General features: G+C 42.9%; 1 protein-coding gene across 1 annotated transcript in view; it reads right to left on the bottom strand.

The window, feature by feature from the left end:
• COL25A1 (collagen type XXV alpha 1 chain) overlaps nucleotides 1–15201 on the bottom strand; it is a 438508-nt gene that overhangs the window by 194678 nt on the left and 228629 nt on the right. The window contains exons 6-7 of the mRNA XM_039542396.1: nucleotides 6297–6341; nucleotides 26–33 (exon numbers count right to left, since the gene is read on the bottom strand). Coding sequence (XP_039398330.1) covers nucleotides 26–33; nucleotides 6297–6341 — 53 coding nt within the window. The remainder of the gene's footprint in view (nucleotides 1–25; nucleotides 34–6296; nucleotides 6342–15201) is intronic.

Raw genomic sequence — 15201 nt, 5'->3', positions numbered from 1 at the left:
CCAACAATGTATCAACTGTACTTACAGGAGGTCCTGTGGGGGGGAAAAAGAGAAAAAAATATATATAAGTTTATGAAGTTAGTAAGAAAGATTCATATGCAAGAAGCCAAAAATGAGACCACATGATTATAAATTAGCATAATCAACATACTGTTTAGATTTTGTTCTTAAACAATATTTTTCTTCTTTGGTTCTTTGAGGCTAGTAGTGATGCCAAAGACTTGAATACATGCTTCTTTGCTGAAGAATTAAATATTCTTCACCTATTCCCATGCAATTTCATGTTAATTATTCTTCATTTATTCTCATGCAGTCTAATAGCAGGCCAAAAAAATATTAACCATGGAATACAATTTGTTTTCTCAGACTTCACATGTGCATATATTTCATATCCACCAGTTTCAATTAGCCATGAAACTGGGAATTAAATTACATCTTGTCTGCAAAATTACACAATTTTTTTTTTACCCTTGGCATTTAACCTTGGCATTAAGACAGAAATACTTGCATCTAGATCTTCTTACTTTCCTCCTTTGCCAGTAAGGAGAAGTTCCAGTGATCACCTGACTCTACAGAAATTTCCTTTCATCACTGTCTTTTTTCAAGACCCACTTATAAAATGCTCCCTATTAAAATGTCACACTTTGTGAAGTGATATTTGCACATTTTTCCAATTATTTCGATTCAAAGGCTTTTGTACAGCAGTTCTTGAGAACATTATCAAAGGGCTGCAAATCAAATCTAATATTTCACTCTTATTAAGTGGAGCAGCTGCAGCTCCCAAATCAATGGCTTTTCATTAGCTCTCATGCCTCCCTCTAACTTCTGAATAAAGTGAAGTGCAAAAGGGGCATAAAATAGCAACAGCTGTATTTTCAGTTTGCTTTTGATATTGTCAGGCTTTTGTTTTTAACAATGTGATTTTATTGTCTAGTAACTAAGGTAATTTCTTTATACTGGTAAACATTTCCAAATAGCATTTTAATGTGCAGGGTCTGTTTCTAAAGGAAAGAGATCAATTTCCTCTGTTAATATCTTAATGTGTGTTTATTTGATGTGTAAAACGAAAAGTCAAGCATACTGCAAGGTAGCTGACAAGTTCATTTGATTTGTCAAGATCATTTGTAAAGCCAAATTCAACCTGAGTGATTCCCGCTATATAGTAACTTTTCTCTGCAGCAAGTATCATAAACTGATTAACATATCAAAGTTAGTTGATCTAATTTTATCAGAGTTTGGCTTTGTTTTAGCTATCCAATAAAAAGAAGGAAATAATTTTCTAAGAACAAAATAAAGTTCTAATCTATAACTGCCTAAAAGACAAAACAATAGATTATTGTGAACAACTAAGTTTCATGGGAATCAACCAGACTGTAGGTTTCTCCTAATCTGCCAGATTAATTCACAGATAACCAAAAATACCCAATATAACCAGATGGATCTGAAGTACCCATTTCTCTGATGCCATGTCTAGGCCTTGGCTACACTTGCGCATTATAGTGCAATAAAGCCGCCACGAGCGCTCTACCTCACTCCCCGTCCACACTGGCAAGGCATGTAGAGCGCGCTGACTCCGTGGCTGGAGCGCTCCTGGTACTCCATCTCCCCGAGAGGAATAATGTTTGTTTCGCTCTCATTGGAGCGCCGTGGCGCCAATGTGGACACCTAATGTGCTTTGATTGGCTCTGATTCACCTCCGGAAGTGTCCCACAATGCCTGTTCTAGCCACTCTGGTCATCACTGTTGAACTCTGCTGCCCTGTCCTCAGGATACCAAGCGTCAGACCCGCCCTTTAAATTCTCTGGGAATTTTGAAAATCCCCTTCCTGTTTTCTCAGCCAGGTGTGGAGTGCTCTCAGCGCATCTTTCCAGGTGACCATGCCTCCATGCACCAGGCGATCCCCAGTATGGAGCAATGGCGAGGTGCTGGACCTCATCAGTGTTTGGGGGGAGGAAGCTGTGCAGCCCCAGCTGCGCTCTAGATGTAGGAAGTACGATACCTTTGGGCACATATCAAGGGCCATGATGGACAGGGGCCATGACCGGGATGCGGTGCAGTGTTGGGTTAAAATGAAGGAGCTGTGGAATGCCTTCCGCAAAGCCCAGGAGGCAAATGGCCGCTCCGGTGCTGCCCCCACAACCTGCAAATTCTACAAAGAGCTGGATGCGATACTTGGGGGTGATCCCACCTCTACTGCAACGACCACCATGGACACTTCCAAGACCAGTACAGCAAAGCAGGGGGAGGGAGGAGGAGAAGGAGGAGGAGGAAAGCGCGAGTGATGGTGCTGAGGCAGGGGAAGACACCTTGGAATCCCTAGATGCATGCAGCCAGGAGCTCTTCTCAAGCCAGGAGGAAGGCAGCCAGTCGCAGCATCCGGTGCAGCGTCTGGGAAGGGCAAACAACAGAGGAGGTTCCTGGTAAGCGGCTTTCTTTTCGGGAAGGAAGTTTTTAGGTATGGGCTCTTTGGGCGAGGAGGGTAAGGGCTGCATACATGCCTAGATGCAGAATAGCACATTGATGTGGTCTATCACATCACAGTAATTGGTATCGGTGATCTCTTCAAAAGCCTCAGCCAGAACGTGGGCAATGCGCCTGCGCAGGTTTATTGGGAGAGCCAGCGTGGTTCTTGTCCCAGTCAGGCTAATGTGTCCGCACCACTGTGCTGTGAGGGGTGGGGGGACCATTGCTGCACACAGGCAAGCTGAGTATGGGCCAGGGAGGAAGCCACATTGTAGGAGAAGACCCTCCCTTGCTTCCCTGGTCACCCTCAGCAGTGAGATATCTTCCAGGACAAACTCCTGTGGAGAACGTTGGGACAGTGTTCAGTGTAGGTTCCCCCTGCAGCTGTTGGCTTTCCCCAAGACACAGAAACCCAGAGGACAGTACAGCCATGAAACAATAATTCCCCATGGACCCTGTGCTTACTCACCATTTCTGGGGCTCCCGTGGGTTATGTGCGCTCGCTTTGGGACAGGCAAAGTATGTTTTTTGTGATTGCCCTCCTTAAGTGCATGGGAATCATTGCTCTGTCTGGTGTGTACAATGCTGCATCTGTTAAGTGTTGCATGTTGCCTGTCTAGGTGCAACCTTGAGATCTCAGCCGTCATTCTTATCACCGGCCGACAGACTGAGAAGACTCCAGAAGAGGCCGCGTAAAAGCAAAGAAGACATGCTACATGAAGTCATGCAGCAGTCTGTAAAAGAGAATTGAAAGGCACAGAAGTGGAGGGACAGCGAAAGGAGAATCTGCCAGGAAAACACAACGCACCGGCGGCAAAGCACGGAACGGCTGATTAGCATAATAGAGTGCCAAGCGGACTCTATCCAGGCACTGGTCGCCATGCAGATGGAGCACTACCGCGCTCGTCCCCCCCTGCAGCCCTTGTGCCCCAAAACTCTTTGCCTTGTGCCCCCATGTCCCCTCCAACCCACTTTCCCCAACATCTGGGTTCTTACTGCCCCCAGCTGCCTCCTACACCCATAGGTTCACCACCCAGCCATGAAAACTACGACCCTTATCCACTGCACTCAACCCCCCTCAACATGCCTTTATAGCCATCCTGAAGTGCAGCACTCAGTGCACAGCACTCCAGAAAGGATTCAAGAGTATGAAATCAGGACATACTCAAGACTATGAGTGAATCGGTCCCCACTCCACCCCCTTACCCTTTTGGAATTTCTGTGTTACTTTGTGGGTTTTTTTTTTCCAATAAGTGAATTTTCTTTTCAATAAATGGAATTTTTTACTTTGAAAACATACTTTATTAGTGCATAAAGCAAAATATACCTTAGCTCAGGAAAGCAACAAACACTGCAAGTCAGTGTACCAAACACAGCCACTGCACTTAACTCCCATGCAGAGCACCAGACATAACTGGTGGCTTTCAGCCTCAAATTGCTCCCTCAAGGCATCCCTAATCCTTGCAGGCCCATGCTGGGCCCCTCTAATAGCCCTGCTCTCTGGCTATGCAAATTAGCCTCCAGGTGTTGAACCTCTGAGTCCCATGCCTGAGTGAAGCTTTCACCCTTCCCTTCACAAATATTATGGAGGGTACAGCACGCGGATATAACCGCGGGGATGCTGTCTTTGGCCAAGTCCAGCTTCCCATAAAGAGAGCGCCAGCGGCCCTTCAAACGGGCAAAAGCACACTCCACAGTCATTCGGCACCGGCTCAGCCTGTAGTTGAACCATTTCTGGCTGCTGTCCAGGCTCCCTGTGTAGGGTTTCATGAGCCATGGCATTAAAGGGTAAGCGGGGTCTCCAAGGATCACAGTGGGCATTTCGACTTCCCCTACGGTGATCCTCTGGTCTGGAAAAAAAGTCCCAGCTTGCAGCTTCTTGAACAAGCCAGTGTTCCGAAAGATTCGTGCATCATGCCCCCTTCCGGGCCAGCCTGCATTAATGTCAATGAAATGACCATGGTGATCCACAAGTGCCTGGAGAACCATGGAGAAATACTCCTTTCGGTTAATGTATTCGGAGGCTAGGTGGGCTGGTGCCAGAATACGAATATGCATCCCATCTATCTCCCCTGCACAGTTAGGGAAACCCATTTGTTCAAAGCCAGCCACAGTGTCATGAACGTTACCCAGAGTCATGGTTCTTCTGAGCAGGATCACAATTCCAACCATCAACTTTCCCACTCCAAACTGGTTAGTGACCGATCAGTAGCTGTCTGGAGTTGCCAGCTTCCAGATTGCAGTAGCCACCCACTTCTCCAACGGCAGGGCAGCTCTCAATCTCGTGTCCTTGCGCCGCAGGGTGGGGGCAAACTCAGCCACGAAAGTGGCTTTTCTCATACGAAAGTTCTGCAGCCACTGATTGTCATCCCAGACTTGCAGGACGGTGTTTCCCAAGCCCAAAAGTGGTGTTCCACAGTGGAGAGCATGTCCATGAATGAGACAAGCAATTTCGTGTTGTATGCGTTACGTGACTCGATATCATCGTCAAACTCCTCACTGTCACTTTGGATCTTAAGCAGTAACTTGACTGCCAAACAAGACGCGCTGGCGAGACTCATCAGCATGTTCCACAGTTTGGGCTCCATTCCCGCAGACCGAAAGGGAAGACAAAATGCGCTCTGCACATAAACCATTGAAAGATGGCGCCAAATGTGCATGGAAACAGGGATTGCTGGGATGCAAAGTGATGCATCATGGGGCATTGGGACAGGATCTAGAATGCCCCGCACTCCATGCCCTCTTCCCACAAGCCACAGCGCTAGAATGGGAAAAGGTGCTCTGTGGGATAGCTGCCCATAATGCACCACTCCAAATGCCGCTTCAAGTGCGCGAATGTGGCCATGCCCGTGCACTTGCAGCTGTCAGTGTGGACAGACTGGAGCGCTTTCCCTGGTGCGCTCTCTGGAGGCTGGTTTAACCCAAAGCGCTCTACATCTGCAAGTGTAGCCATGGCCCTACTAGAAACGTCATCCTGACAAAGAGCTGAATCCTGCAAGGTGCTCAGTGCCATCAACTCCCACTGATGTCTAGAGGAGCTGAAGCTGCCCAGTACCTGGGAAGATCAAGCCCCAAGTGCAGTTTCAACACAAAGAAAAAGCCTCTCTTTATTTATATGTTGCATTTGCAAACTTTCAGCTACAAACAGCCAAACACAGACTGGATTTTAACTCAAGAGAATCCTAAATGCTACAAGTTCCTGATAATCAACAGCTTATTTTACAAAGTTAGTCTATTTAGACATTACCTCCATGACTGTTCACATAACACGTTCCCTTTTCCTCATGACATGATCTGTTCTAAACACAAAGGGCTTGATTTTATACTCATCTATACCATTGTAATGTTATTTACTTCAATGGAGTTACGTAGATGTGCACAGGTGTAAATGAGAGAAGACTCCAAGTGCTGAAATTATTTCAGAATTACCAATAACCAGTTTTATTATTCATGTATTTTATGTCAGAAATTACAAAATCTATTGAAGGGTCTATAGATGCATCAAGTATTGTGAAGCATGCCTACAGTTTAATGACTATTTGAGATTGAACGCAATTTAGAAGGCCACAAGTTATATGCCAAGGATCACAAACTTCTATTAGAATTTTTTTTAACAGATCTTTTCTTCCTATAGCTCACAGTCAACAAAGAGCAAAAATAAGGCATGCTAGGTGCATCCCTCTGCCCACAAGAAAAAGTGCAAACCAAAATAAAGTAGCTGAATCTATCCAGTAGAATAATGGAGATATTGGCCCAAAATGGACAAAATACTGAGAAAAACCCATCCACCCAAAATAAAATCTGACATCTTGCTTCCAAAAGTGAAAACTTACCGGTCTCTCCTCTTCTGCCCCTCTTACCTCGTTTCCCTGGAGGGCCTGAAAAAGCAAGCAGTTTCTAGATTGTGATTTTGCAATTTAATATAGTTCTTGACATTTAAAATGCAATTTGTATTTAGACATAATAGTTTTAAACATATCACAATGGGCCAGATTTTGGCCTGCTCCTCGTTGGCTGCATAGATATAAAGGACAGTACAATTCAGATTCACAGATATTAAGGCCAGAATGGACCATTAGATTATCAAGCCTGACCTCCTGTATATCACAGGTCATTACATTTCACTCTTTTATCTCTGTATTGAGCCCAATAAACTACGTTTAACTAAAATATAACTTGTGTTTGGCTAAAGAATATCTTCCAGAAAGGCATCCAGTCTTATCCAAGGACACCTAGAGATGGAGAATCCACCACTTCTCTTGGCAGTTTGTTCTGATGATTAATTACCTTCACTGTTAAAATGTATGCCTAATTTCTAATTTGTCTGTTTTACATTTCCAACCATTGGTTCTTGTAAAGTTTTCTCTGCTACATTAAAGAGCACTTTACTACCCATTATTTTCTCCCCAGAAAGGCATTCATTTGGACACTGTAATAAAGTCACCCCCCAATCTTCTCTTTGGTAAAATAATCGGATTGAGCTCTTTAATTCTCTCACTCTAAGGGCTTGTCTACACTACTGCATGGGGTCAATCTAAGATATGCAACTTCAGCTACCTGAATAGCACAGCTGAAGTCAACATACTTAGATCTACTTACCGCAGTGTCTTCACTGCGGTAAGTCGACAGCTGACATGCTCCCATCAACTCTGCTTGCGCTCCTCATTCTGGTGGAGTACCAGAGTCGACGGGAAAGCATTCAGCAGTTGATTTATTTTGTCAATACTAGATTCGATAAATCAACGCCATCTGGATCGATCGCTGCCCACCGATCTGGCAGGTAGTGTAGACAAGCCCTAAGCATTTTCTCCAGTCCTCAAATCATTTTTTGTGGCTCTTTTCTGCACCCTCTCCAATTTTGCAACATCCTTTTAAAATGTGAACATCTGAACTGTATATGGTTCATCTCCCCCTCACATACCCCTGTGTGACCTTCACAGATTGCTGTTGCACTTGTGCACCTGTTACATCCCCCTATACAGGTGTGACAGGAATGGACAGGTGCAGGGCAGATTCCCAGTGTGGCGAGAAGGGGAAGTTGTTTCTGGTCAGCAATGGGGAGACAGAAGTAAGGATTTTCAAAGGATCCTAAAGGAGTTAGGCACCCCGATTTTAAAAAGCACGTAAGGAGCACCTTTAAAAAAGCATACAGGAGATCAAATCCCATAGACTATCAGCGGGACTTGTGTTCTTAAACTGTTTGAGAGCTTTTAAAAACCTCCCCTTTCCCATTGAAATTCAATGGGAATTGGCTCTTAGGCTCCTTTGAAAATCCCACCAGTAATTCCTTCCCAGAGCTAATCTAGCTGTAGCGCAGGAATGTGCAGCCCCTAATTCTAAGGCTACATTTAAGGGGACAATCTAGCCGAATGTAAAGTCAGCTGCAACCATTAGGCTGATCCTGCACTTCTCACACATAAAACTCTCATTGACTTCAATGGACATAACATTAAAATATCAGTGCAAGTACACAGGCATTTCTAAGTATACAGTGGTGCTTTTTGTCACAATCAAATCTTGGCCTTAGATACTGTACAGATAATTGAGAAAGAACGGTCTTGTGATTAAACAGAGGACCAAACATCAGTAGATCAAGGTCTCATTCCCAGTTCTGCAAGGGACATTCTGTGTGATGTTGTCAAGTCATTTAGATCAAAATTGTCAAATGTAGCCAGCTAAAGTTAGACAATTCCGTATTTAAGCACCTAAATTGCAGGGAACTGAATTTTCAGAGATGTTGAGCGCTTGTAGTTCCACTGATTTCAATGGGACACGCAGATGCTCAGAACATCTGAAAATCAAATCTCCTTTAAGGGCCTGATCCTACAACATTGAAGTGAGTGGAAGTTTTGCCATTGAATTCGAATGGAGCAGGATTGCACTCTAGGAGCCTAAATATGGATTTAAGTGCCTGATTTTAAACACCCAAGTATGAAAATTTTGTCCTTAACCTCTGTGTGCACCAGTTTCTTCATCTGCAAAATGACACTACTGATGAGGGTACCACCATCCTGCCTCAAAATGTACGGTCAGGCTTAATGAATTAATGTTTGTAAAGCACTTCAAAATACTTGGACTGAAGGTGCTATAGGTAGGCAAAGTTTTGTTATTCAGATGTGTAAGTCTCACGGACTTTGATTCAACACCAGAAATCAAACTTTCATGCAACAATTGATTGCAGAGTCACAAAAAGAGGATTACAATTTTTACTTGAATCAAGCCATTGGAAGAGAGAGGATATGAGGAGAAGGAATTTAAAAAAAAAAAAGTAATTTATTTGCCATGAAGTGCATTTTCCTTGCAAGCCCTCCACAGGTGAAATTGTCAATTAATGCCAACGGGAGCTTAGTACATGGGAACGGGGAAAACATTTTTCTCAGGCAGGGAAAGGGCAATATGTTCTTGGAAGAGAAAATTAGTTGGCTTAAACAAAATAAATATTCTACTACAGTGTTGTGCAGTCTCCCCAACACTATTTTTCAGGTTGTATCTGCTTTTATTACATGCAACTTTGTTTTCAGAGGGGCAACTTGGACATAATTTTCCTCCACTATGAAACCTGGCATACAAAGTTAGAAAGGCAGAGAATTGTCTTGTGAAACTTAGAGAATATGGACCTCAATCACTGTCACAGTACTCCAGTTTTATGCCAATATATCTTCATTGGAATCAATGAAGTTACGCTGCTGTCAAACAGGAGTAATGCGTTAGCAAATCAAATCCTGTCCGTTTAAAGATTTTTTTAAAATTTTATTTGTAAACCAAAATAAGAGTCTCAGGATTTGGACCCCAGTTTCTACTTTCCTTCCTCTATTACGCGGTTTTTAAATCAGTCCTTCCACAGAAGTCAGTTAGAGCTTGTCCAAGAAAGACCTTAGTACAAACTGGGGCCTGACATTTGCAAAGGTTTCCAATGAGCCTTGGCCAAGTTTTGCACAAAAAGCCTCCCTCCACACGCATGCTAAGGAGGGATTTATTGTTTTAACTTGAAATGGTGTGAAACTGTAATTCCAGCTGTTCTGAGATTTTGGGTTCAAACCTGAGAACTCAAAGTGAAACTCTGAGGGAATGAACAAAAAAATAACAGTTTCTTAAGTTGAACTTTTGTACAGCTGTAAAACTCCGTTCCCATATGTAACTCGCATTTATAGAATGCTGCATATCTTGCACGTCCAACATTTCCACTGACTGTATTGGATGGATGTAGGATCAGGCAGATACGTCAGAGAAATAAAAGAATAGGTCTTAGCCCTTAAAGAGAAACTAATCTATTCAAATATTTCTTCTGGAATCAAATGCAGATCACAACTCCCCGATACCTTGAGTTCACTGGATGAAAATGTGGATAAGTGCTAATCACTGGATACATTCTAATTGTTATTGTAGCTCCATCATCATGATACCATTGAAGACCATGGAATTACTCTGCATTTATGTCAGTATTAAAGAGATCAGAACATGGCCCCTGACCTTTAGCTCCCCAAGCCAGCTGTATTTAGTTGGAGGAACTGCTGTTGAATGACATGAGGCACTCCTCCTTCCTAATTAAATCTTCAGGAACTTTTATCCAATCCTGCTATGCCACCATGGTGGCCTTTATACTGATCCTTGGGATGTGGGAATGTAAACTGTGAAATAATTGGCAGATCCTTCAGACTTCCACTGGAATGTTGAGTACCACCAGAGGATATGTAAAGAATACTGCAATTGTTTTATATACGCAACAGATTCCACTTATTAGTATTTATCATGCAGATGGGGCCAAAGGTAATGGCCCCAATTCAGAAAAGCACTAGCACATCTGCCTAGGTCCATCTCTCTATTCAGTAAAGCACATGACATGCTTACATGCTGCTGTCTCAAATAGGGATGCCTTCCTCAAGCAGGGTTGTTAGCTTTATCTGCTGCCCCGATGGTGTCCAGCTACCAAAAGCACTGATCCTTCACTATGAATGTCCATATTTTTCCATGTTTATATAATTATAATTTCACAGTTAACATAGGGATTTGGGGGAGGCATGGTGTGGTGGAGGAAATGTGTCAATATTTATAAAGCTATATTGAGCATGACAGTTCAGTTTAAGGCAATGCAACAGATTTTCATGTATATAGTTTGGTGTGATATAGAGTACTGTATATAAAGCAAATGTACTGTACTTTCTCACCCTGGATAAAATCCCTGTAGAATATGATCAGCAGATTCTGTGCTGAGTTATATTTCACCCATACAGAGTACTTAAACAGGACTTGTTTGTTTTAAATGTCTTTTTCAATTTTCAAGTCTCCAAAAAGAAAGAGACTTTAAGCTCAATGGGATAAACTGGTTTAATGAAGATTAATGATGCCAAATGATAGGCAGTAGGGAAAACCAGTTTACTGTAGCTAAGTTCAAGAGCTGCCAACATACTGTTCTACAGGGTTTCTAGATTTCCGACAGGCTAGGAGTGCAGATGAAACACTGGAAAAATCAGCTCTTGTTCCTTTTTTTCCTGTTTCACTTTAGAGATATTTTAAACAAATTTCATTCTTAAGAGACAGTTTCTGAGTCCAGTTTCTGGAAATCTTAATTTTAATTAAAAGCTTAACAAAGAGACAGGTTTTTTTTGCCATGTAACAAATTAAAGTTATCATTATTCATCTACATATAATTTTTTGACAAATAGTTATAGTGATAATTATTGATTGTCCATATTTATCAAAAACCTAATAGCTAAGCAATTACCTATCTTAATATTTGTTTTCTAATAATAGAAACCAAATTGGTAATTATCATTAGAATTATTTCTTGAAATTTCACAAACTGTAGCTATCCCCAGGTTATTCTTTCTAGTAATTTGGTGCTAGGTATTACTTTCTGAAAAAGCTTAGCTTTGAAACAAAAATCTAGACAAGATCAAGTGTACTTCAGCTAGATAATAGCTTTAGACTTAGTACTTTAATGTTGATGTGTGCTTTCTAAGGGTACGTCTTCACTATCCGCTGTATCGGCGGGTAGCAATCCATTTCTCGGGGATCGATATATCGTGTCTCATCTAGACGCAATATATCGATCCCCAAACGCGCTCCTGTCAACTCCGGAACTCCACCAACCCGAACGGCGGTAGTGGAGTCGACATGGGGAGCCGCGGACATCGATCCCGTGCCGTGAGGACGGTAGGTAATTCGATATAAGATACTTCGACTTCAGCTACGTTATTCACGTCGCTGAATTCGCGTATCTTGTATCGATTTTCCCCCGTAGTGTAGACCTGCCCTAAGGCAGTTAATGAAGTAGTGAAAGAGTTACAAACTAACTTGTTCCACAATGTTCAATGAATTAAGCACAAAACACCTCTCACTGGCAACTATTGGAGTATCCAGAAGAATGGATGTGTTAAAAATGGGCAAATTATCATTAAGGACATAGGTCAAATAAAAATTCTTATGGAAAATTGCTTAAAAAAAACATAAGGTATAACTGACATGATTTTCCTCTCCTATTAATCTAGTAAGAGGTCTCATCCACCTTTTCATACACTCAGAAACCCCCAATTATAGTGCTCACAACCAGGATGACTAGCACTTCTTGTCAAGCGTTCATCTGTCTTCCTTTAGCTCATGGGTTCACTACCTGGGGGAGTTGCACACAAGTATCAGAGCATCTGAACCACTCCGCTCTTTCCATATTGCTAAACAGAAGGACGTTCTTAGCTAGATCTTAGAGGGAATGGAGTCCTGGTATAGTAAAGGTTGAGAACCACTGCTCTTGTTCTGAAATGTCTTATAACTACTCCTTTAGACTCTCCATGTAGATACATTTTCTTGAAAAATCATGCATCAACTATATTTGAAGACAACAGGTTGTAGTGAAGCAAATTGTTATGAATTATTTCAACTGTGGACAGTTAGTTTAGATATTAAAATCAAGATAACAAAACATCTTTTCAAAAATATTCATGGGTCAGAGTTAAGGTTATGTTGTGATGTACTATGCATTTCTTTGTACATGTTAAGAATAAAGGGCCGGATTCTCTGGTCCAGCCAAGCTACAGTCAGCTCTGGAGAAGCCACTTTGCAGCCCCTGATCCCAGGGCAGTCTGGCTACTGAGTAGAGTGACCATACGTCCCATTTTGACCAGAACAGTCCCTCTTTTAAGCCCTGTCCCTGCCATCCTAACTTTTTTGGCAAAACTGGGCATTTGTCCCATTTGAGCAAACTGGACAAATGCCCGGTTTTGCCAAAAAAGTGGGATGCGACCCCTAAGAGGGTGTGAAGGAACAGAGGGGCAAGCAGCAACACCAGCCTTGCGGTGGAGGGAAGGCTCTGGAGAGCAGCTCGGGCCGGGCTAGCTCCACGCAGGTCGGAGGCAGGGGGTTCTGGGCTGGCCTCAAATGCAGGGGGTGGAGGAGGGCCTTGTGCTAGCCCTGAACAGGCAGAGGGGGTTGTGTTGGTCCCGTGCACAGGGGGAGAGGAGGGCCTCAGGCCAGTGGCGGGGGGGGGGGGGGAAGCTTGTGCCAGCCTCATGCACAGGAGAGAAATGGGGACCTCAAGCCGGCTCCATGGGCAGGAGGCGGGGTGGGGGGCTCACAAGGGGGCAGAGGGGCCTTGGGTAGGCCCTGTGCGGTGTCAATTTCCCTTTGGGAAAACATGGTCACCCTACTACTGAGCCAGTCCTCGGAGTAAGAGCAGAGCATTATTACAGATCTACTTTATGACTTTCTTCCTATAGATAGAGGACATAAGGAGCTCTAAAGGAGTCATTTCAGTACCCAGGGGAGCAGGAGCCTACAGAAGGATCACCATAGGCAGTTAAACTGGTTTTAAGGTGCTAGAACAGCACGGAGCAGCCTTAAGAGACCAGTGTGTCTCAATGTGTCTATATTTATTATTTATCCAGAATAAGATTTATGATGTCACTAACTATTCATTTCCTTGCTTTTAAGGGCTTGCGTTTTGCAAACAATGTGATACATAAATACACTGTTGTCATTTATCAACCTTGACTGGTTTTTGAAACAAAGATTTTTGGTTTTGGAATAATATACATTTTCCAAACTGTATACAATGGCTATCAAGCCGATGCCTTTTTAATTTTTATTTACTCTTGTATTTTCCAGCTCCTAGGTTTTACTCTTTAAAAAAGGGTCTCTGTAAACCAAGGATTGTATACTGCTGCTGTTCTCAACAGTGCTATTTATGAATTAAGTACTTTATGAATTACACTAATTTATGAATTATGGCCTACTTCTTGGAAATTGTTAAATACCACAGTGAGTTCATTGACTCTAATGAGGTCTGATGTGACACAGTTGTTATTTCTATAATTTTTGTTTCCTAAAGAGTGTTTCATTGTTAGATTTTCCCCCCCCTCCAGGATTCTGGAGACAATTTATCATTAAAGGGGTACACATTGTGTACAGTGAGTGGTTATTTAGATTTTCCATAGCACATGAAAAGAAAGAAACAATTTAAAAAACATGGGTTACCTCCAATGCTTGCAACAAAAAATAAAAAACAAAAAGGCTGTTCTGTTCTAATTTTTTTTAAATAAACAGTATTCTAAACTCAACATTTTGTTCTGCAAAACTCACACCAATTTCACAGGAACAGAGTGAATATTCCTAATAGTTTATGCTAATTTAACTTTTTAGAAGCTGAAAAAGAATCAATGGTGTGCATGAGAGAGAGAATAGGGAGAAGGAGCAGGGACTTAATGAAAATTGGGATTCTCTTTAGTCGTCTTCTTCACCCACATTTTAAAACAGAGACCAGTCTTCTGGGGGAAATAAAGCCCACCAACATTTCATGGACTTTGGAACTGTTATTGTACTAAAAGTATGAATGGCCCTCTCCAAAACAAATCATTAAGGGACAATCTAGAAGGAAGCACAATGTTATTTTTGGGATATTTTTGATTATAGAAGGAATAGTTTAGATATTAAAGATGAAAATGTACATGTACGTAGTACTTGGGAGCTAGGGCTCAGATCCTCAGCTGTTGTAAACTGGAGTTGCCTCATGGAGTTATACTACTTTACACCGGTTAAGAATCTGGCAGCCACAGGCACTGTGCAATCTTCCCATAAACCTGTTTGGCAGTACAATTCACCCTATTAGCAAAGAATTGTATTAAATGACCTAACAGCCCAATTATTTTTTTTGGGGGGGGGGGGGTTATCAGTAGCTGTGGCCTATCAGCAAATTATGTATATTCATGCATACAACTGTGAATAAGTTATTGCACACACAAATGCAGTTATGCCACTGCCTGAATTTTTTTATATATTTATGGACACTGGCATTTATTCTTTAAAAATGTAAATGGTTAGGTCTTTTCCATAAAGACCTTTTCCAAGACCTTTTCGATAAATTCTATGATTCTATTATCAACCCCTGTCAGCGAACGCCAGTCATGCCAAACCGTTTTGTCATTTGGTCAAACAGGACCTGGAACCTATATGCAGGGGCGGCTCTACATATTCCGCCGCCCCAAGCAGTCATGCACGGGAGGCGCCCCGGAGCCCCGGGAGCAGCGGACCTCCCGCAGGCTTGACTGGTGAGGGTCCGCTAGTCGCGCGGCTTGGCTGGACCTCCCGCAGCTGCGGGCGGTTCACTGGTCCGGCGGCTGTGGTTGAGCTGCCGCAGTCATGCCTGCGGGAGGTCCAGCCGACCCGCGCCACCAGCGAACCGTCCGCAGTCACGCCTGCGGGAGGTCCACTGGAGCCGCGGGAGGAGCGCCCCCTCCGCAGTCATGCCTG

Source organism: Mauremys reevesii, linkage group 5 (genome assembly GCF_016161935.1).
Source record: "Mauremys reevesii isolate NIE-2019 linkage group 5, ASM1616193v1, whole genome shotgun sequence".
Lineage (NCBI taxonomy): Eukaryota > Metazoa > Chordata > Testudines > Geoemydidae > Mauremys > Mauremys reevesii.
This window is presented reverse-complemented; position numbering and strand designations above follow the sequence as displayed.